The 23,008-nt window shown below is 47.9% G+C and overlaps 1 protein-coding gene across 2 annotated transcripts in view; it reads right to left on the reverse strand.

The window, feature by feature from the left end:
* Positions 1–3,024: 3,024 nt before the first annotated feature.
* Positions 3,025–23,008, reverse strand: part of MAML3 (mastermind like transcriptional coactivator 3) — a 244,716-nt gene continuing 224,732 nt past the window's right edge. The window contains exons 3-5 of one of the 2 annotated variants that reach the window (XM_065634849.1): positions 13,035–13,280; positions 10,044–10,128; positions 3,025–6,747 (exon numbers count right to left, since the gene is read on the reverse strand). In XM_065634849.1, coding sequence (XP_065490921.1) covers positions 5,756–6,747; positions 10,044–10,128; positions 13,035–13,280 — 1,323 coding nt within the window. In that variant the 3' untranslated portion in view covers positions 3,025–5,755. Of the gene's footprint in view, positions 6,748–10,043; positions 10,132–13,034; positions 13,281–23,008 lie in introns of both variants that reach the window. The other variant, XM_065634848.1, reaches the window with a different exon arrangement.

Consider the following 23,008-nt stretch of genomic DNA (forward strand, 5'->3'; position numbering starts at 1 on the left):
ATACACGCGTTTACAATTCAACACATGCTCAAACACTCTTCTCGTAGAAGTGGGACCCTCCTGTAGGCAGATCCCAGTCCTTACACAAATCCTCTTGAAAACAGGCTGTCCCCACAACGCAGCACTTGCGAGAGGGAGAGTCAGCCTAGACAAAAAGAAGGCACAGATGCTCGTCTAACAAGTGGGTCTATTGCATTGTCTCCCAGCAAGGCACAGATGGCTGGAGTGTGGGAAAGACGAAACAAACATCTCAGCATGGCCACAGCTCTGGGAATCACAAAAAGACAATGAAAAGCTAACTGACTATGAAAACAGTTTTCTGCTAAAAGGGGGGAAAACCAATGGCTTAGCACCATGAGCTCCAAGCATGCTGGTGGTCAGTTTAATCTGTGTAGAACAGAGAAGCAAGGCCATGCCTATTTTGATAACTCCTGATTATTCAAATTACTTAGGCAATGCTGAATATACTCATGCTAGAGCCAGCAGGCAGAAGTTTTCCTTCTCATGCCTCTGAAGACACGATCTGGCCAAAAATACTGCACATTTACAGTGGTGTTCAGTCGGGTCTATATAATGAACAAGCTTATGGTCTAAAAGTGCATCAAGGTTGATAACCTGAGCACAAAATAATTGAGTGCTGGCTCAGGTTCATAATAACCTTTCATATGAAGAAAGGTAGACACGTGCAGAAGTTAGCTTGTGATTAAAAGACACAGCTTACCGCCTGCAAGCAGCAAAAGCTGAAATGTCATTTGAACAAAAACCGAAACAAGCACAACAGTGCAAGTCTTGGGTCTGCTAATGGCTGTCGAAGGGAAAAGGACAGATCATGATGGTAAACAGGCTGGAGCTGACACAGCTGCGGAAAGGGCAACTCTCCGGCACTTGCCTCCAGGGAGAAAGTACAACAGGGCCAGATTTAACCACCACAGAAATCACTGGGAATCCTTCCACTAACTTTCCTTCTGTGGGCTGAGAGACAGAAAATCCAGCTGCCCGTGATGCCTTGAGACAGCCATGGGCAGTGGGAAGTGCTGCCACCAGAAGCAAACCAGAGACGAAGGGCCAAGGTACGTAACAGACTTGACATACACAAAGGAGAAGGCCAACGGGTCACTGCGTCCAACTAGGTCTTTGTGTCTGAAATTATTCCATTCCAAGCTTACCTGTTGTCGTGGTCTGGTGTGTTTTATAGACAGCTTCCCATATCCCATCTACTCCACAGAAAGGGATAAAGTGCTTTTGCACAGGGACAATTTCGCATGCTGAAAAATGCGGGTGTGAGGCTGCAAAACATCATCTAGCAGCACAAAGCCAGAGTGCTAGTGGATAAACATAAACCAAAACTTTTAGGAGCTGCACCAGCTACTAAGAGGCCTAGAGCTGAGGATGCCAGCTGTCTTCTGAGTCACTGCTTTTTCCCCAGTAAGCCAGGACAGAATGCCTATGATTGAAAAGTGTTAAAGCCTGACTCTTCCATAATTAAAAACAAAATACACCTATAACAGATGCACACTGTCAGTAGGAGTATTTAGTTTAGTGAGAACCACACAATTTCCTGCCTGCTGATCGATGAGTTAGTACCAGGCTGCATATTCAGCATACACAGTGAATTGATGCAAATGGTCATCTGCCAGTCACAATCAGAAATGACGATGGTCCCTGCTGCAGCTTCAAAGCCAGTTGGTAGCTAGGAGCCTCTTGCTGAGAGCATCTTTTCTCAGCAAGCTCACATCCAGCACATGCTGAGGAGTAACTTTGGCAGGCTGCTCTGATCTGGCCCCATCTCCCTCTTTATGCCCTATTATCCACATTTAAAATGGTAAAGGACTAACATTAAGGAGAGAAGGGGAACCTCACCTTAAAGGTGGTACGTGGAGCCAAGCCACATGACACCCTGAACAGCAAGCTGTGCAAGCAGACGTCCCATGTGTGGTCCCCCACAACAGTAGGCTGTAAACATGGAGAAATCGCTGTCGAGCCTTCAAGGCTACATGGCATGTTTATCTTGAACAGGTCATACCAATTCAACAAGTCTACACGCACTTTCCAAAAGGCTTCTGACAACACAATTCTCACACTGTAGTAATAGCAGGTGATAGTAATAGGCTGAGGAGCTACTCTAAACATTTATCTTCATGCTTCCCGAGTTTCCTCAACTTTTCTTTCCAACTTCTATGTCCAACCCCGCATCTCCCTTCTTCCACCCCACCTCGCCATCCCAGATCTTAGCCACAGGACTCCTACGTACATCCCGAGCTCTCCACCTTTTCTCCTCCCCTGAAGGCACTTCCCTACTCCCTGCTCAGCAGACATGGAGCAAACGCTCAAGTTTGGGGCTGCCACCTCTAATGGGTCCAGTTGTAGACCAACTCCCCTTAGCAACTGCTTTAGTGCAGACCTTCCCTCAGCACACACGTGGGTTTGGTAACTCAACTTGCTCCAAGAAACAGGCAAAATGACCCCAAAGGCAGGCAGACACCTGAGTAAGTCCCTCCCACCCAGCAGCTCATCACAGCGGGATGCAGGGGGCAGCTACTCAGTTGTGCAAGAAGGGTGGCCTGGTTCTGGCTATGCCCTGCCCGTAATGCCCCAGCTCCAAGAGGTGATCCTATAAACGTGAGAGGTGATCCTATAAACCAGCCCAGTATATGACTCAGATAACCATCTTTTATTTGGGTTTTTTTTTTGTTTGCTTTTGTTTTTCTTTAAAAGTGGTATGTTAACATCAGGTCTTTTTCTACATTTTTAGAGCTCTGTACAGGTCTTAAAAGGAAATAAGCAATGCTTAATGTACAAAGTAAAAACAGAAAACTAGAAAAATCTGAATAAAATGGAGCAAGTCGCTGTCAGGGATACAGTACAAATTAGTAATCAGATGTCATCTGAAGTGCAATACCACTGCAGTAAGGATGAGTTAAGGAATGAAATAAAAATACTCTATTTTAAACAAACAGTATATATATATATATTTTTATATGTATATATTTTACAGATAGTAGACCCAGTGATATCTGTAGAATCGTAAAAACATATTTACAAATAACTTTTTTTTTTTAACATTACATATACATCAGCACCATAGTAAGAAAGAAAGAAAAAAAAACCCCAAAAACCCCACACAAAAAAACCCCAACCCCAAAACTATTAAAATCTACCTCTCTAGTACTTGGTCCCAGTATGGAGTATTTGGAGGAAGCTTTACAAAGACAAGAGAGAGACTCAGTCTTCGTCACCATTTATCCACCTCACGCACACGGGCTCACACTTGGCCGCTGCGCGGTGGTTCCCAGCCCCGCGCTGGCGGGCGATGCCTGGTCCCTCGCCCCCGAGGCAGGGGTGGCCGCGCCACTGTCCCCCCGTCCCCGTGCGGCTCTGCGGTGCGGGGCAGGACAGGTACGCGCCGCACCAGCTCGTCGCTGCCTGACCCACCGGTGCTCTCAGCCACACATACGCACGACACCCTCGTCCCTTCGGGGAACCATTTGTCCCACCGTTTGCCTCTCCCTTCTGTTCAGGCTGGTCCGGCCAAGAACCACTTACCCATGAGATGGACTGAAAACTTTGGCTGGTGCTCCCTGCCACTGAATTAGGGCCCAACCTGGCTCCTGCTGAAGCAGCGGGCAGGCAAACCCTTATTGTCTTCAGTAGGAATGGGGATAGGTCCTTGCACCGAATTTTAAAAAGGGGTTAGCTAAAAGACGTGTAACTAATGCATTTAAAAAAAAAAAAATTCAGGAGTCAGGGCGAGCTGGATTGATAGCTCACCTTGAGCAGCTAGTGCAGGTTAAAAATGCAGCTTGTCCTGCCTACATGAGAGCGTTTAAAACAGGTACTTCCCCTGGTCTAGGTAAGTCGTACAAGGGCTTACTGCACAAAAGAGAACCATAGCGGGGTACTGACATGATTCCAGGCCCATTTTGCTCCTGCTCCTTAATGTGGTGCATATCTGTGCTCCGCAGGGAAAGGCAGGCCTTGAAAATGCAAGGCGCCAAGCCCCTCAGCTCCCGTGGGTTTCAGCAGCTCAGCACCTCACACCACCGGGCCCAAGGAAAGCAGCGCACAAAGAGGTAATCTGTAGTTGGGTAGCTGGTACTGGTACTTGTACACCAGAGATACTTCCGCTACAGAGCACATCTTATGGCTCACAGAGGCTAGCGTTAGGCCAGAGGGTCCCAAACTTTTTGGACTGTGGATCACGTTAACATTTTTTAATGCACCACTATATACCCTGATAAGCAGCTCTCAGCTGAAAACACTAGAAAGGCGGTAGGTTTCAGAGGACACCTTACCTCGGCCTCAGACTGCAGCTTGGGAACCGCTGCTTCAGACATTCAGAATGGCTGGCATCTCAATATTGTGCAAGATGCATCACAACTTCATTACACTGCACTGGTCCACACAGTGGAGATACTGATATGTCGCTATTACCTAAAAGCTTATTTGGGCAGACCCCATGTTTGTAGTAAGTACATCAATTATTTTACCCATTCATGAATGATCTTTACAGTAGTCCTTCACTGCTTCTTGTTCTTCGGATACCACAGTGAATTTTGTTCCAGCAAACCAGAGAGATTAGACCAAACATCTGTTTAAAACTGGGGATCAGGTTGCATATAATGTCACACAGAGAGCCCAGACGCCCCAGGGTAATACTATCTGCCAACCTCGCACTTTTCAGGAGGAGAGGAGAAACTCATTCTGCATGCCAAACTTTTCCCGTACATTTTCTCATGCCTGTTTTCTCCTCTCCTGCCTGCCCCTTTGTGGCAGTTGTTGCTCACCTGAAACAAAGCCCAGCGAGCTTACCCTGCTTTACACTGAAGGAGAGGCGGGGAAGGCAGTGAACTGGAAACATACTGAGGAGTAAGGAAATAGAGGGACCTGCTTAGGACCTACGCTGATGTCTCTTGCTACCTCTCAGCTTTTTAACACCATTTGTAGCTGTTGTTCTGCACCCCCGGGCAGCAGATACACCCCAAACTGCTCTGATAGGGAAGTGCTACTGCAAGTCCCAAAGGGACTAAAATAGCTCATTAAGATGTCCCTCCCACCTAAGCCGTCTCTAGCAGTAGTCCCATAATCAAACTGTCCTCACCGCACAGCCATATTTATGTTCTCCTACACTTTTATTGGATTTTTATCCCTCTGCAGTGAAAACGGTGACCTCCCTGTGGCTGTTCAGGTTTGTCACGTGTGTGCTACACATTCCCTTGCGGCAGCCCAGAGCCAGCCCTGTGGCCTGGCTGTGGCTCACTGAGACCTGCTTAATCCCAGGGTTAAACCCATTTCCCACCAGGGCCTGTGCAATCACCCAGGGGTGTCCTTAGGCTTTGCTCCCAGCTGTTTTCATCTGCTCCCCTGAAAGCTGCAGTGTTCACAGTTACATGAGGCAGGAGATATCGGGATCACTCCACACCACTGTGCAATGAAGCCTTGTTTCAGCGGGGAAAGGCCGAATTCTCCCAACCAGAGGCATCAGCTGGCTCTTACAGTTTCCCCTGCTGTCCCGCCCCCCACACAGCAGGTGCTGCCATGCAATGGAGATTGCTCGGTGGAAGTCTTGGGATGCTGATGTTTTCATCGTCACCTGGCTACAAATCAGATCAGTTTGCACGATTGAAAACAGAAGAAAACAATAACCCCAAACCAATTCAAACAAAAAACCCAGAAATCCAAGGATGGGGAGAACATCCAACTCTCTCTTTTGTTTTTTCAAAGGTAACAACCAAAGCTCCAGACTATACAAGCCCATTCACTGGGGGTTTCCGAACAACTCGTCAAGTTCTTGTATCCACTCATCCCCTGGTCCGCTCTTAATGATGGAGTCCACAAGGTCTGTGCCCTCTGCTAAACTCGAGAACGACCCCCCTGCTCCTTCATTACTGTAGTTGTAAGACATGTCCTGAGTGGGATTCCTCTCGTAAGCCTGGCCTTGGCTGCTCTGAGCAAAGTTACCGCCTGGCATTTGCTGCGTCGGAGGCTGACTAAAGCCAGACATCGTGGGGACCCCTTGGTTTATGGTGGGCATTACCATCGGCCTGGCCTGGCTGGCTCCTTGTTGCCCGGGTAGTGGTTGCAGCAACTGTCTCCCCATCGCTGGGTTCAGGGCTCTTACTGTTCCACTCGTGTCCACAACTGTCTGATTAAGCCCCTGTGGGAAGTGTTGCTTGGACAGTCGTGGCTGCCCCGACTGCAACGGGTACGTTGTGCCATTATTGAAGGGCGCCATTTCACCGCTAGTCCTTCCAGGTATACCTTGTAAGCCTCGCTGCTGCCAGTTTTGCGTTCCTTGAGGGACAGTCCCCATGAGGTTTTGAAGTCGTGGTGCTTGCGGCCTAGGTAAGACCTGGCCCACAGGTCCTTTCATCTGCTGCTGATGCTGGGGAAGAGCAGAGTTTACCAGCATGTTCTGACCAAAATTGCTGACCATTCCCACCGCTTGTCCCGAGGCAGGCTGCCTCGCTCCCTGGCCTGCGTTATGTGCCATGTTCATGCCGCTTTGGTTTGGGTGCTGCAACATTGGGCTCATCCCTGTGCTCATACTGTACATTCCCGGCTGGCTGGAAGAGGCGTTGCTGTAAGGAGCCATGCCCATGTCTGACTGGCCTGCGGTCGTGGGCAGCGTGCTCGGGTTCTGGGAGGGACCCATTGCCATCATGCTGGCGTTCTGGGCCATCATTCGGGACGTCCTCATGCTCTGAAGTGCTGCTTGGTTTCTCACAGCTGCTATATCCTGGGGAGAACCTACACCAAAAAGGGAAGGAGGAAGGTTAAGAAAAAAACACAACGCTGTAAATCTTAATTAACACGTCTTTGCATAAGATAGAATCTGTAGTAGAATCCCGCATCACGGTACGATTTCAGGTTCCTGTTCTTTCTGAGCAAATAAATTATTGTTTCACGTGAAGATTAGCGGAGACCTAGAAGGTTATCCTTCCTTGGGAGATGTACTTGCAGCCTAACGTTAGTTGCGTTTCAGAGATTATGTGTTCCCCACATCACTCTGGCTGCAGCCTCTGTCCTGACCTGACAAGTTCCCTCTTCTTGAAGGTGAGAGTCAACACAGCTCTAGTGCTACCCTAAACAGGAATCTCTGACTGTGTTACGTATTCAATTTGTAAAGCAGGACACTGTTCAGCTGAGAATACCATCGATACAGGTGAGCAGCCTAATTTCCCTTATGGCCTAAAATGAGGCTGGCGAAGTTAAAAGGCTGATGATTTACTCACTAAGTAATTCTCAATTATGACAATTTTGGGATATGTACCCAAAGGGACTCATGGCTTTGGATTCTTGAAGAGTCGAGGCAACACGATTGCATGCATGATGCGTGATTACAGCCATGGTTGCCTTCCTGATAATAACCTACTCGGGTACCACACAGCCACGGGAGCTGCAGGGCTAAAACAGCCCTGCCTTTCTGTTACTTTACTGGGAACAGGGATTACATTTTTAAGAAGTGACATAGGAGTCAAAGTCCTCTTTTAAAAGTAAATGCAAGTCTTTGTGTGTATTTTTTTCCCCAGGACCAGTGACAATGTGTACCCTTCTCCAAGAAAAATATTAGTTCCTAAGACTTCAAAGTTGCATGCACTCTGTGATTCAGTAGCACTTATCTTCTTCAGAAAGGCCTAATTCAGCTTCTAGCAAGCAAATGAGAAAGCTTCCACTGGCCTTCTTCAATGGCAGCAAAGCAGCTGAACTTCAGTTAACCATCTGAAGTTCTCTTCTAAATATCTCCATTGTCTTTCAAAAGTAAGCCTTGAAAATGGAAATGTCAGGCTCAGAAGGCAAATCAATTTTTTAGTAGCTCATGAGGCATAAATGAATGGATTTTCTATATCATTGTTACTGATTAAGTCTATGGAAAGAAGAAAAATTGTTTTTTGTGGATGTTTAAAGTAGGAAGAGTGTGTTAGTGAATCGCTATTATAAGCACATTTTACTCTACCTTAGGCCAGTGATGGGAAACCAGAAAATCCTAATCTTGTTAAATTCCACACCATGGCAGACAACCGAGCCATGCTTGTGTCTTCCTTTCAGGGGTGGGGGGTGGGGGAAGCTATTGATTTCTGGGAAGTCAATGTGCTTCTGTATTTACTATCTTTATCTAAAAACAATTACCAGAGCTCTGATTATGCCATGGGTTCACTGTGGTTTGGAGTCGCTACCATACCAAACCAAATGAAAGACTCTGCAGGTGAAGCTGCGAGAGTATGGGGGACGCCATTACTCCTGGCTCAAACATGATTAAATTTAAATATAAAAATTTGCTTTAAGAGTCAGGAACTGCGCAACAAAATCTGAATGTCCTTAAATCAGCCCCTACCTGTTGTCCCTCAGTGGTAGACAAGGTACCTGAACATCTGTAATGAATAAAGAATACTGAGCCACGCCATTTGTGTTGGCTTGGTTTCCATGAGAAATGGGTGTGAATAAAGGAAGTGTCATTTCAAAAGTTTTGCACATATGATGCAGAGCATGGCTATGTCTCCTTTTTGCTGCAGCAGGATAAGGTTCTGGAAGATGCTTTTAGCTCCAACATACAAATCAATGAAACGTTTTGTAGCATGAAGAGAGACCACCTGGATCTCACTTGCACAGGCCAAATGTAATGGCAGCTTTTACTTTATCTATGCTACCAATTAAACCACTTTCTTAATGATTGTCACTGGGGTCCTCTTGATTTTTCTTAATTTAGATGACCTCTTCCTTCCATGATTAGAAGTAGTCTCCTTTTGCAATGACTCCAGCAAGTGCTTAAGATACAGATAATATAAAAAACTTACTTAATGCATCTTCGGCTATTTTGTAGTCAAAAGCAGCAGTTGAAAACCTCCAAAGGAGTCACTACCAGCAAGTGGTTCACATATTATTTTTGTGAACTACTGTGCTTGGCATAAGAGACAGGAGTTCAGACAAGAACTAGTTAAAAGAGACATGCAACAGATTTGAAGATTTTAGGCCACCTTCTGGTCTCACACACACATAACCTACTGCACTGGATTACATTCTTGTGACTAAGTAGGAAAAATGGTGAAATGCTGATATTTAAATTAGCTCATTTATGAAAAAGAATTCCTTGCTCTGTCAGATCAGCCTAAATTCTCTTCTACATTCCTTTTAAATAATACATATGAAGGCAAGAAAAAATTTACATGTGCATCTCAAGTAATGCATGGCTGTGCACACATACATTTTCATTTTGCAAATGAATTATTGGGGAAAACAATTTCATATAGAAATTACACTGCCAAAGATAAGAATGAGGTGATTAAAAGGATCCACCCTGATATACACCAGCAGAAGACCTGTCTGTTTGTTCACTTCCTGGGTATGAGAAGTGCAACACACTTGCCTCCCTTGTTTTCTATTGCAGTTACACAACACTGTCAGGAATTTACAGCACATTTATAGTTAGTGAAGACATTCAGCTGATGCTTTACACCTAAAAAGCTCAGAATAAACTTTTTTTCCTAAGCCAAAATGTTTGTATCTACATTCTTCAGTTATCTGCAAGGACATTGAAATAATACTTGCTTTTTTTGAGATCATTAAAAAAACTCCATTTACGTCTCAGATATTTCACTGTTTCCCGCACCTGACATTCATCAGACACTTCTCCAGATAAAGATGATCTCTGAAATTCCCTGCTCATCAAATTAGATAAGGTGGGGAATGAAGAGGAGTAAAACCAAGATACAGTGAGACACACTAGCTGAAAAAAAATGCATAATGGGAGTGGAGGCAAACAAGATAAATCCGTAGAATACAGATGTCAAAGAGGCAAAACAAATGTCAAATAAAAAATGCAGCTTTTGCTGAGGGGAGCAGAAAGGAAATTAGAAACTTAACTAAATATTACAAACCTGGGCATTCCCTTTTGGTGAAATATGCAGTATGTGCAAGTGTGCAACAGCCTGACTTCCTATTCTGGCACACTGCTTAAACCCTGGGTTTCACAAAATGCATCAGCTTTCATATGCCCACTACAGAGGCATACACTGACTCCAACACAGGAAAAAGAATTTGACTTTTACCTTGGAACTGATTGACCTGTTGCACTGGATATGGGCTCCGCTGTTGCTGCAGATGCTGCCGAGGCAAATGTGACTGCTGCTGCAACTGCTGAAAATGAATGAGGGAAAGAAAGCAGAAGAGAAAAAGATGATTAATTAATTAGTGAGCTGAGAGAGGGGCTGGTGGCAAAAGCACTGCAGCAGAACTGCAGTGTTTCTTATCTAGCAAGCCGTTCCGGAGAGACAAGCAGAGTCATTTGAAGAGCCCTCCTGAGAGCACTTGAGCTGCTCAGCGCACAGACTCCTTTTGGTTCAAAAAAGGAATAAGCACTGAGGCTAACATCATCTCTCCTTACTTATAACCACTTCATCTCGACCTCTACAATGCAAACTTAACTGTCTTCAGGCTGAAAGGAGAGGGAGGGATATGAAATGCACACGTAGGTCTAAGGACAACTGTAGGCACACACCTTTTCACCTTTTCACCTCAGCCCTGCCAAGGTCCAGAGTCCCGTGTTCCTGGTACCAGACTTCACCTCTGCACCCAAAACACTCAGCTGCCAGGACCATTCCACGGCTACTAAAGCACGTTTCCTCTTGTGCTTCAGTGAATGGTATTTGGGGAGCAGGCGAATGCAAAATGCCTCCCTCCATTGAATCAGCCCATGCTACTACTCTGTGGTTATTTTCTATGAATACTCACACATCTAAAAGAGAATCAAGGGCTGATTATAAAAAGAGAGAGTGTGTTTACCAGAGCTTTCAAAGCCTAGGGTATACTCGACTAAGCAGTTACTAAAAGGACATATATCTTGGTGCTTCATCTGCAGCTGCAAAAATGCTGTGTCCAAAACCAAGGATATGTCTAATAACAAATGTAAGAAAATGGCAAAGATAGGAAAGAAGCAAGTACTAATCCCTGTGTTTGTAAATACATGTTACAAACTAGCAAAAAGATAAAGGGAACATTGTTAGGCATAAAACAACCAAAAGCTAGGAGCCTGAGGACTATGACTTCTTCACTTTTCGTCTATGCCACCAACTTGACAGCCACAGTCTTCTTGTTTTTCACTTTTAGGCTTGCCTTCAGCAGCCAAGTCAGTGACCAGCTTTTGGGTTTATGCATCTGAATTGGCCTAATTCACACTGGGGGAACATTACTGCATCCTCACTCTTTCGGACTTGTTCACCTCTGAATCAAATCATGCATCTTTTTCCTGAATTTTTCATGGAACATCCTTCCTGTTCATCAGGATGAATTTTTCTGTTTCTCAGGAGGATCATGAGAAGAGAAGAAGGCCAGCAATGTTTATGTGGTTATACCACATGCACAAGTTCTAATGCAAATGAAAGCAGACCCCAGGTCTTAAACTGTAGTTCCACAGCAAGAGAGATGAAACCAAGCTTAAAGCAATTAGTGACCTATCAGAACATTATCTAGGTAACGTTAGGGGAGTGTAAGTTTAAACTTAGGTATGAGCTTACAGGGATGGAACAGTGTGACTTTCTGCTGACTTTCTCCTGGGCTGCTTTTAAACTACAACTGAGTTAAACATGCACAAGACATTCCCATTCAGACCAGGTAATTTAACATCTGTATTGCAAAGCCAGGTGACAGGCTCCCATGCAGCAGTTCCACACTGCCACTGTGAGAGGCGGTTTTACTGTTCTCCCACTTCAGCCTCTGGTTCCCCCCTTGATGCTGCCTCTCCCATGTGCTAACATAATTGCTCGAGCTGTTGTGTAATAAACCAGATTAAGGAATTGATCCAGGTAAATACTAACTTTTGGCTTTTGCTAGGTTACTTTTAACCTACGTCAACTCTTTGTCTAGATCCCTGCACAGCTGTACAGAGCTTTTGCCAGTGCAAGACCATAGTCAGAGGTAGGGGAGAGCACCAGCAACTGTCACTGTAGAAGAGTCTGCTTCTGCTAGAGTAAACTCACCATGAGATAGCAGGTTAAGAGCTAATTTTTCCAGTGTCTAAAATCCCACACAGCTGTTAGGCCCACTGATGGGAACATGAGCAATATTTGCCAAGCTAAGACTGAGGTAGATGCTTCTTTGATAACCATTGCTGAAATACCACAATATAAGCCACACAGAGAGAATTACCAAATATAAAAAGAAGGGCTGGTGTTGCTAAGGGCTGTTGTTGTTAAGGGCAAGTGTAGAGTCTTACATCTGGGCAGGAACAACCCCAGGTCCCAGTACAGGTTGAGGAATGACCTGTTAGAGAGCAGTGTAGGGGAAAGGGACCTGGGGGTCCTGGTGGACAGCAGGATGACCATGAGCCAGCACTGGGCCCTTGTGGCCAGGAAGGCCAATGGCATCCTGGGGTGTATTAGAAGGGGGGTGGTTAGTAGGTCGAGAGAGGTTCTCCTGCCCCTCTACTCTGCCCTGGTGAGACCTCATCTGGAATATTGTGTCCAGTTCTGGGCCCCTCAGTTCCAGAAGGACAGGCAACTGCTGGAGAGAGTCCAGTGCTGGACAATGAAGATGATGAAGGGAGTGGAGCATCTCCCATATGAGGAAAGGCTGAGGGAGCTGGGTCTCTTTAGCTTGGAGAAGAGGAGATTGAGGGGTGACCTCATTAATGTTTATAAATATGTAAAGGGCGAGTGTCATGAGGATGGAGCCAGGCTCTTCTTGGTGACAACCAATGATAAGACAAGGGGCAATGGGTATAAACTGGAACACAGGAAGTTCCACTTAAATATGAGAAGAAACTTCTTCTCAGTGAGGGTGACAGACACTGGAACAGGCTGCCCAGGGCGGTTGTGGAGTCTCCTTCTCTGGAGACATTCAAACCCACCTGGACACCTTCCTGTGTAACCTCATTTGAGTGTCCCTGCTCCGGTGGGGGAATTGAACTGGATGATCCTTTGCGGTCCCTCCCAAACCCTAGCATTCTGTGATTCTGTGATTCTGTGATTCTGTTGCGCTGTCTCTGGCGCTCCTGCTCTCATACCAGCAGGCACTGCAGGGCCCGAGACGGACGGATACTGTACCTGCTCTGCTAGGATCTGCTGCTGCTGCTGCTGCCTTTGCTCTCTTAGAAACTGTTGTTTCTGCTGCTCTATCACATGGAGCTGGGCTCTCTGCTCAATCAGCATCTGCTTCATAATGGCCGCTTGCGGTTGGTTTCCCAGGAAGGGACCCCCAGAGCTTGTGCCGGTGACCACGCTGCTGGAGCCCGATGGGACAGAAGGCTGCATAGGTCCTGTGGTCCGAGACATTCCCACTTGATGCTGCTCCTGTGCAAAGAGAGAGAGGAGGCCTTGTTACTCAGGGTGCTCTGTGGGCAAAGGAAATGACCGCTCATTAACAAGAAGTGTTGAGTCTGTGGGTGAGGACTGGAGCTTGAAGAAAGAAAAAAAGTCCTTGGAAAGCTGCTCGTGGCTTGTGACCAGACCATGTCCTGTTTCCCACAGGGAGCAGGTGGCTGGTTCCTTTTCTCTCCTGGAGTTCAAAGCCTCCTCAGATAAAGAAAGAGCACTTTACAATTTGTTAGTAATAAAATAACGCAGTTATGTACTAGGTTTATTTTCATTCAGGATACGTAACTTCAGAGTCGTGTTTTTCCAAACTTTTCCTCCCTCATCATGGAAACAAGAAAGGTATTTTCTCTCCCTCTCCACTTCCCTTTCTCCATAACAGCAGTTTCACACAGTCCTCTAGATGCGGGAGACAAGATTTTAGGTGCACACAATAAACAGCAGCAGCTAGCAGCGTTAATCCCCCCTATATTGCACCTGAATTTCATCATTTAACCACATAATGTCTTTATTTACGATTTCCATCCTGCAGCTATGGACCAAAACCACGCAGCTGAAAGGACGCAGCTCACGCAACGCCGCAAACACCTTCTCCCAAAACGTCCCTGCTTTCTGTTTATGTTTCTAATCCAATTTGCTGCCTTTTAGCGCTGAGAGAACGAAGCGGCAGAAGGCCAGGGGGCAAACCTCTCTCCACGGGGCGCCAGCCGCGGAGCCCTGCCGCCGCTCTCCCCGCGGAGGGCCGCGGTTCGCTAGCGGGGGTCCCGTGTCGCACCCCGGCTCCCGGGCCGCCGCCACGCCCGCCAGCGCCGCCGGCAGGTGTCGCTGCCCGCCCGCGGCCCGGCGGAGCGGGACCGGCCTCCGCCCGGGGGGAGCGCAGCCACCCGCCCCCACGGGGGCTGCAGCGGTGCCCGGAGCTTGCGGGTTAAAAACTGCCCCCTCCCGCAAGCCCGACACGGCGGGGTCCCGCTGCTCCTCCCGGCGGGGTCAGCAAGGCTGTGACATGAGGCTCCCCGCTACCGGGGAAAAATGAAGTTTGCAACGACCCGGTGCCTCCCTTCGGCTTTTAAGGAGGGAGCTTTCCTGAAAAGAAGATGGCCAGCTAGGGCCGTATGTAAAAAGACAACGATTTGGGGGGTTGATTACAAAGCGGCAGGTGTAGCGTTGTTTCCTCAGTGCTTGTTCTGCATTCTCCTGGGTGTAAAAGATTTTCTGTCCTGTCCCGTCTGCTTTCTGCGTGACAGTACTGAGCGCCTCACAGTCCCCCGCATGTGTTACCCCTGCAACAGAGCAGCAGTGGGTGATGCTCACAGCCTGTGCTCAGCCAGCATGGGGGCCCCGGAGCCAGCACCCCTCGCCATGGGGCTGGCTCCATGTGCTCTGACTCGCCTGGGCACCGCTTCACAGAATCACAGGATGTCAGGGGTTGGAAGGGACCTCAAAAGCTCATCCAGCCCAATCCCCCGGCCAGAGCAGGAACACCCAGATGAGGTTACACAGGAAGTGTCCAGGTGGGTTTTGAATGTCTCCAGAGAAGGAGACTCCACAACCTCCCTGGGCAGCCTGTTCCAGTGCTCTGTTACCCTCACTGAGAAGAAGTTCCTTCTCATATTTAAGTGGAACCTCTTGTGTTCCATCTTATACCCATTGCCCTTTGTCCTATCATTGGTTGTCACCGAGAAGAGCCTGGCTCCATCCTCGTGACACTCACCCTTTATATATTTATAAACACTTACCCCCACCCCGTCAGGAACCCTGTTGTCACCCGTCCTGCACCAAGCACTTCACCAGCACCCATCTCTCTGCACCGCAACTGCTTGGCGGTGAGGGAGAGATGAATAACATTGAGGTTAGCTAAGGCTGGCTTCCAGTAAGACGAAGAAACAACCCAAACCAAACCTGTGCAAGAGTCGCTCCACAAGGCAGGACCCCCTTTCACAAGTATTTGGAAAGCCACTAGCACATACCAGCTTGTGGTGATACCAGAGCTCTTCACCTCTCCTGGGCCAAGTAAGGCAGAGTAAGCACTCAGAGTGCTGCTTGCTTGGCAGGACCAGCTTTAACATTTGCTTGTTAGAACCTCTTTAATTGTTTTATAGAGATGCGTACTCATTCAAAAACACTAACTTGATGGAAAGGTCCTATATCACTTCAGGAACCTTTGTGCAAAACATTCCAGAGTGAGGTTTAGATTCATCTGCTGCATGGACGGTTTGAGTTACATCAACAACTGTGTGATTGGGAACATATAGAAAAGTAACCTTAGGATGCCCTCCCAAGCCAGTTGAGGAAAGAGTTAAAATCAATGCTTGAGTGTAGCTTGCGAAATTAGGATCAGCCTTGCATGAAGGTCAGGTTTTTCAAGGACCTTTCTGAGGAAATCACAAGATAATAACAATTTGTCCACATCTCTACTTCACACAGATATTCCTTTCCTGCTGAAAGGCAGCGCTTGGATGTTTAGTTTCTTTCTCTTCTTAACATCTGCCCTGGTGTGAACATTCCCCCCCCACCATACTCTTTCTACTTCTCCCCGGATCCCATCTTATGCTGCATTTCACAGCCTGGTCAAGTGTGGTCCCTGCAGCACGGTGAGGGCGAGGGCTGCGTCTCCAGCCTGGGGAAGGTGGCAGCTGCTGTGGCTCCCCGGAGTCAGGGACAGGGAAATGCACTCGCTAAACAGCCCTCAGCCGATCATGCATTGAGCTCTTTCACCCATCCCTGTGGGTGAGCCCCTGCTTTCTCTGCTTGGGGGGGACACACACGCATCAGCTGTCTCCAGCAAAGCTGATGGTAAAGGCTTTTTCCTACCACCCCCTGGCCCTCCCCCGACTTCTGATGAAGTCATCAGGCTACAGATTGCATAACTGATGCACAGGACTATGTTGTGTTATACTGGGAGATGCGCCAACTGCTTCCATTTATAGACAAAAGCAATGCCACAGTGCCAAATAATGGAGCCTTTGCTGCAGCCACTACAAGGGAAAAGGGGTGGGGGGACGGAACAGGAGCCAGAGGGCATGCTGTGAAGTGACATCACCCGGAGCTTCCTCCACTCAGCCTCAGTGCACAGCTGCCTTTGGGGCTGCAGCCCAAGTCCTCGCCGAATCGCCTTAAAATAAGTCTTATTACAGAACTACTGTCCTGGCTCTTACGCATGCACAAATACGGCAGAGGGACATTCTCGCCCCATGGTAATGCTGCAGAAGGCACTCCATTCTGTATCATATTACGTTTCAAGTTAATTCCAGAGTTTTTTAAAAAAAGAAAGCTTTGAAAGGAGCCCTGCTAGCTGACATGAGCCCCAAGCACTGTGCAGCAGCTGGAGGAAATACAAAGATTAGCACAAAGGTGTTAACTTCCAGTCTTGTGTCGTTAGTCATTTCAAGGCATAAGAGCTTACCTACTCATAGTGAAAACTTCCTGTTTCCAGTTTTAATAACAGGTTTAAAGCCAAGCCTTCTTCATCAAGACAGAACACCACCCTCCCACCCAGAATATTTCTTCTTTCCATTTTTTTTGGCCAAGGCTCTTCCCAACCAATGATGAAAGGCCCTACTGACATCACTGAGAGCAGCCCTGGGTTGTATGTCCTGAGAACAGGAGCACAGCCCAGGCATAAAGTCTCTGCAGGCAGGAAAATGCTCCCCAGCACCTCTGCAGCTCAGCACTGCTGCTGTTAACCTCCAAAGGGGAGTTCTAAGGCCGTGCCCAGTCCTAGCAGCAGCGTGGGCCCACGTGGGCTTCTGGGTCGCCCCAGCTACCCAGCCACAGGTGTGCACACCCACCCTCCCTCCGCTGTTCCCTCCGGAGGTCCGGCACAGGGGAGAAACCTGGAAGTGGGCTGGGGGATGCATGCGTGTGTCTGGGAACTGGTGATGAAAGAGGCGAGGCTGAGCTCTACGTCACTGCATCTTACAAGCCATGCCTGCTCCAGGCCCAGCTGCAGGACCTGAGCACCTAGGCAAGAAACTCAGGCTACGTGCAGCACTTACAGTTATATAGCTCCAAACGCAAACTAGTCCAAGCTTCACCGACAACGCTCTTTTCTCCTGTGCTGCCTGCAAGCTCCTCATCCTCCTGCTGCACCCTTAGCCTTCCTGCTCCTCCTCCTCATTCCTTGCCTTTTCTCCTTCCTACACCCTCTGCCCTGCCTCTGTGCTTTTCCCCTTTCTCCACCAACTGGCACAGCTGCCTCTTCACTCTCCAGACATGCTCATCATCGCCCTGGCGAACAAGTTGCACATCACCATGGCAGCTGACCGCGGGGGTACCCAGCGGCCCATGCCCACAGCCTGACTCACCCTGTGACTCAGGCTGCCGCCGCTCGGAGGGATCCCTGGGGATCCGCAGCAGCAAGGGGACAACCCAGCTCCTTCCCCCAGGGCTCTGCGCTCGGGTGGGCACATGCACAGAGCGGTGCCCTGTCTGGCTGTAGACACGGTATCCCTGAAAAGAGAGACAAGAATGGGAAATACATCCTGTATTCTCAGCCTGTCTCTCATCAGTCTGTTATATCTGGGGAGACGGTATAGCGTGACTTCTCATTTTCACTCTGGCTATTTTCAACAACACCCACTGCCACTCGGTACTACCCTCAGGCTGCAAACAGCTATCTCCTGATAACAGTGGCTTGTGCAGAATTGCACGTGCTCGAGTCGGGAACAGTGAAGCAGCAGCTTTGCTGCGAGGTCCTCACCGAGGGGCAGGGGAAGCCGAGAAGCTGGCGGGATGGTTCCAAAGCCTCTTCTCCTGACCCAGCCGTGCCACAGAGTGAGTTCAAATGTACACATTGGCCCTAGCTAAGTCTCCCAGGGACATTGCTGGGATGCAGCCTCGGGCACCCACTTTTACAGCAGCCCAGGGTTAGAATGAAGTGCTCGGCCCTGGGAGCAAAACTAGGTATTGAAAGAGCCGAGCTGCTGTTCTCAGAGCCAAAAAAGAATGATAGTTTCCAAATGGTCAGCATAATGTCTCTGGACTGGTTTGTATAGCTGCAGAGCACCCAGTAAGATGGACTATTACAGGGACCTGGCTGCTTAGTTGCCCTCTGTTGATAATCTGATCCTTAGTTAAGCAACAGGAGCATAACTCCTGTGCCAACCCAGTGTATTTCCAGGGATCTACTGGAGTGAGGAGAACCTCCGCAGGAGTTCAGGGGTGATTTGTCCACATACATGTATAGTTATACACATTAAACATAAGTCACTTTAAAAAGAGAAGAAAGGGGAGGGGAAGAGGTATTTTCCTCTTTGTCTCAAATCTTATATGCTTCTTCCTTATCACACAGTGATTTATTCCTTCTCTATGTCATTCAATCTCCCAACTACAGCTAAAAGCAATCATACAGTTTTCTTTCAGAACAAGCAGAATGACCACCAGTGGATGCCCCAAGAGCCGGGCAGCGGGGTGCGGGCTAAGTGCAGGCAGGGACCAGCCAAGCCTGCTCATCGTCCCTCCGTGCGCTGTCTGACAGCCGGAGCCCTCGGACATGGCGAGCCGGCTCTACTCCGGCTGAAAGGCAGGGAGGCAGAGCAGGACGCTGGGGAAAAGGGTGCTGTTCCATACAACTGCTGGCAGGAATCCATGGGGGTCAGGTATTCCACGTCTGGGAACAAAGCATTTCCCAAAAAGCTGAGGGAAGCAGAGGCTTGAAAGTAGAATCTTAATGTGCAAAATGGACAATCAGGCATGAGCTCGCTGTGCCTTTCTGTGGTATGTGAACTAATGCAATCCTTGAATATACAAAGAGTGGAAGAGCAAACAGAAGCCAGGAGGTGGCTTGTACTGCGCACTGCATTAGAAGAATGATACTAGAAAAACGCATACAAGCAGATGTATATATTTTAGAGTCAGACCAGAAAAAGAAGATACAAAAATGGTTTGAGGCAGAAAGTGTCTGCCGGCAAGCGACTTAAAGAGCTCAATCCATTTAGCTTACCACAAAGAAAACTGAGAGATGCTTTGACCATGACATATAAAAATACCTTCATGAGGGAAGAAATTCTGTAAGCAGTTATTTTATCCAGTGAAGAAGGCAAAACCAGATACAAGGGCTAGAAGCTGAAGACAGATTCATATCAGAAAACAGAATCTAATTTTTATACCACGGTTTCATTGCCCAACAGAAATGGCAGATCTCCACGTTTTGATGTCTTCAAGGATGATAGCCTTTCTGGATAAACCCAACTTAGTGGTGTGATCGGATGGCCTGCGATGTGTGAGATGGAACGGCACTGTCTGCCCTCACCTCTGCCCAGCTCTGAGCTGCTGCTGCTCCCTGCTCCTGCACCACGCGCTGCCAAGACCACTGCCCCTGCTCCTTCATCCTGGGGCTCCTAGCTGCTGCCTGGCTGTGTATACATATGTTAAAAAAGGGACTCTCCAAGCTAATACTGGGATCAAAAGTATGGCTCTATTTTCATATACTGCGTCACAGTAAAACATCATCTCTACTCAGTGTTTTCAGAGCAGCCTGAAAGCACGTTCCTATATTCCCTCAGAAATATTTCTATTAAATTCCTTGTAATGTTGTTATTTATCGTGTCTGGCAGGGATCTTAATCCCTCTCTCTCAGGCTGCCCAAAGCAAAGCCACCTTTTGCAGAACAGTACCATCTGACAGACAAAGGGAATTACAAATCCACTAATTTCAGACTTCTGTTTTTTGTTGGGTTTTTTTGTTTGTTTTTTGGTTTGGTGGGGTTTTTGTGTGTGTTTTTTTTTCTGTGTGCCCTGAAAGAGCCAGCACACAGGACGAGAGGACAGACTGTGCTGGTTTGCAGCTGGGACCCTGGCAGCCGGCTCTGCAGAGCCGATCGCTTCACCTGTTTCCTCTGCCATCCACCCTCTGGGAGGGGTTACAAACCTCTCCTCTCTCCTGGCCCTGGTTGCCATGGTCTTCCATACAGTATCTGAGTGAACACCATCCCTCTGACGTTTGATACCAGACTGCTGCACGCAGCCAATTTGTTTTCCTTTCACCTCCCTTCGCCTCCATCTCTCCTCCCCATGTTTTCAATATGGTTTATTCTTTCCACAGAACAAACAGGATCTGTCGGACTATTATTTCTGTGTATTTTTGTTCGTTCATTGGAGGGACTAATTTCTTCATTTCTGGTGCTCAAGTATATAACAAAGGGTTCTAAAATGAGGAACTGCTTTTCTAATGCCATTTAAGAGCTAAAGACCATCAGAAGTTCATCTCAAAGACCGCAAGGCCGAAGGGCCCGTCATTTTTCTGGTTGGCACCAGAAGCCCTGCCTCCCCGTGCTGTTGTTTTTAGCACCCACTTCTGCCCCAGCACAGGGGGCTGACTCCCCGAATCCTGGGCGGTGCTGGTGGGATTCAGAAATGCAGCATTTCCACAGAAGGCTGCTGAACTTCCACCAGCATAATTAGAACAGGCTCATTTCCTCTTTTACAAATAACCACTCTGGCGTTTTCTCCCCTCCCCCAAGAAAGGAACCTTTGCAGGGGAAATCACTCCTGCTTTTCAGTTTTGTTAATCCTCAGTTTCACCAGCAAGTTCCAAGGTATGGTGCGTAACGATATAATGGTTGGGTTTGTGCGCTGAGGAAGAAGTGCTCATTTATCTCAAATAACTAGTTTCCCTGTAATTGCAATTTTTGTTGGTCCTATTATTTTTAGGAGAAAAAAAAGGATTGGCCCAAATTAAACACAAAATAGCCTCTTTACATACATCTCTTAAAAAAAAAAAAGGGAGAAATAAATATACGAATATAAAAATATTTGTGGAGTGTAAAATTAAGTCAAGCTCTTCTTCTTTGCTTTAATGAGTTACAAGTCCCGGCTCAAGCAGAGCCTCTGGCAGGGCTGTGGTTATCAACCAGTACCTGCTCGGTCACCTGTGGGACGTGAACCTCGTGGTGGTCCTGGGCGAGTCGCCACGGATATGCCCCATACACACCATGTACGGCAGGGGCTAGTAACTGAGCCACCAGCTTGCCAGGAGGAGCCAAGACCTGAGCAGGCACCGAGCCCTTGCAACTCTGGCACGTCTGTGAGGCGGCCAGGCAGCTTCTGACACTCCCACCCAGCCCCTGCCACGGGAATGGATCCGCCTGCTCTACAGTCTCACCTGCTCTGGAGTTGTTTGCACCCGCGCTCATGCTCCGTGAAATGGTATTTTACATAATTTTTCTTGCAGGAGTGAACTAATGGGGTTAATCAAGCCATTAATTTGACCTGCAGAGGGAACGGCTGCACAGACAAGTTCCTGTGAGGCAAGCCCGGGTGTGGTTTTACAGCGCATCACTTACTCAGAGGTTACTCCCACGTACAGCTCCCGCTCCGCAGGAGTACGGAGCAGCCCTCCTTTCCCTGAAGAACAGCCACCTGGCATTTCTATCTTGGTCAAGAGGTCAGAGGGGGCTGCTGATGTGCCGCAAACTGGCCTCTTGGCACCATCTCTGCAGCCCTGCTCTCCAACCCGCAGCACTGATTCCTGAGCTCTGGCCCCTGAGCAGGGCTGGCGGCAGGGAGGGGAAGAAGGGTAAGGATTTGAAGAAACACCGGAGTGCCCAACCTTATATTTTATGCATATTACAAAGGCTGTAACTACTTCCCTCAAAGACTGCTGCGTGGAGCTGTGCCATCATGACATTTCACAGCGCGCCCCACCACTCTGAAAGCAAGCAGCCACCTTTGGGGTGCAAGCAGCAGGAGGAGAGAACTGAAAAACTAGCCCGCACTGTGGCTTTTCCACACCCTGTCCCCACTGCCTTCCGCCACAGGCATAGCTGAGGCCTTTCAAAGGGACAAATCAGGGCACTCCAGAGGAGCTGCAATTTCCCTCTCGGTGCCAGCTTGGCCCTGCCTTGTCAAATTCCTCCTGGGCTTTGGAAACTGGTCCGGGAACAAAGCAGAGCAAGAACTGAGCTCAGGGAGGCTGCTGGACCCTGAAGCCTGCTAGAAATTCTCCTGCTAAAGGTATTTGCTTTAATCAATGCCCCCTTCCAGTCCATCTTGGAGCAGGAGGGGCGAAAGCTCGTGTAAAGGAGAGTCACGGCTAGCGAGCCCCCAGGAAAGGGGAGAGAAGAAAAATGGAAGATGAAAGCAGGCAAGTGGTTTAAACAAACAGTCACGCCGGGCCAATGAAAAAGGGGAACAGAGGGAAAACGACACAATAAAAATAAATGCTATAAGAGAAAGAAAAGCTTCTAGCACACACAGGGAAAAATGCGGGCCTGGAAAAAGCAAAAGTACGAGGAAAAGATGCTCTAATGGAGTTCTGTAGCAGCAAGCACTAACCCATTACCAGCAGCCCCTTTCCTTCTAATAGCTGGAGCCTGTACCACATTATCACCTTGTACCCCATGGAGTTTGCTGGTTGTTGAGGTATTTCACAGAGCCTGGCTCTAGCTCACGCCTGGCAGAAGCTGCCTGAAATCTCCTGTGGACAATTGCAGAGAGTTTTTTGTTTTTACTCTAGGTGAAACTTTGTTAAATTTCCCCTTGGTTGTTTTGTTTGAGCATAAACAAAAGGTATTTTTCACACTTAAAGGCATTTTTCAGATCCTTTTCTCCGTGCTATGATAAATGAAATCCCTTTCATTTTCAGAAATTCAGACTTGGCACTTGGGTTGCTCCTCAGCAAGCAGCATGTAATTTGCCAAGCCTGAAAGAATCCTGGCTGAGAAATAAACACAGTGGGCCATATGCTCTCCTTCCTATATGCAGAAGGCA

The sequence above is a fragment of the Caloenas nicobarica genome, chromosome 4 (assembly GCF_036013445.1).
Source record: "Caloenas nicobarica isolate bCalNic1 chromosome 4, bCalNic1.hap1, whole genome shotgun sequence".
Taxonomy (NCBI): domain Eukaryota; kingdom Metazoa; phylum Chordata; class Aves; order Columbiformes; family Columbidae; genus Caloenas; species Caloenas nicobarica.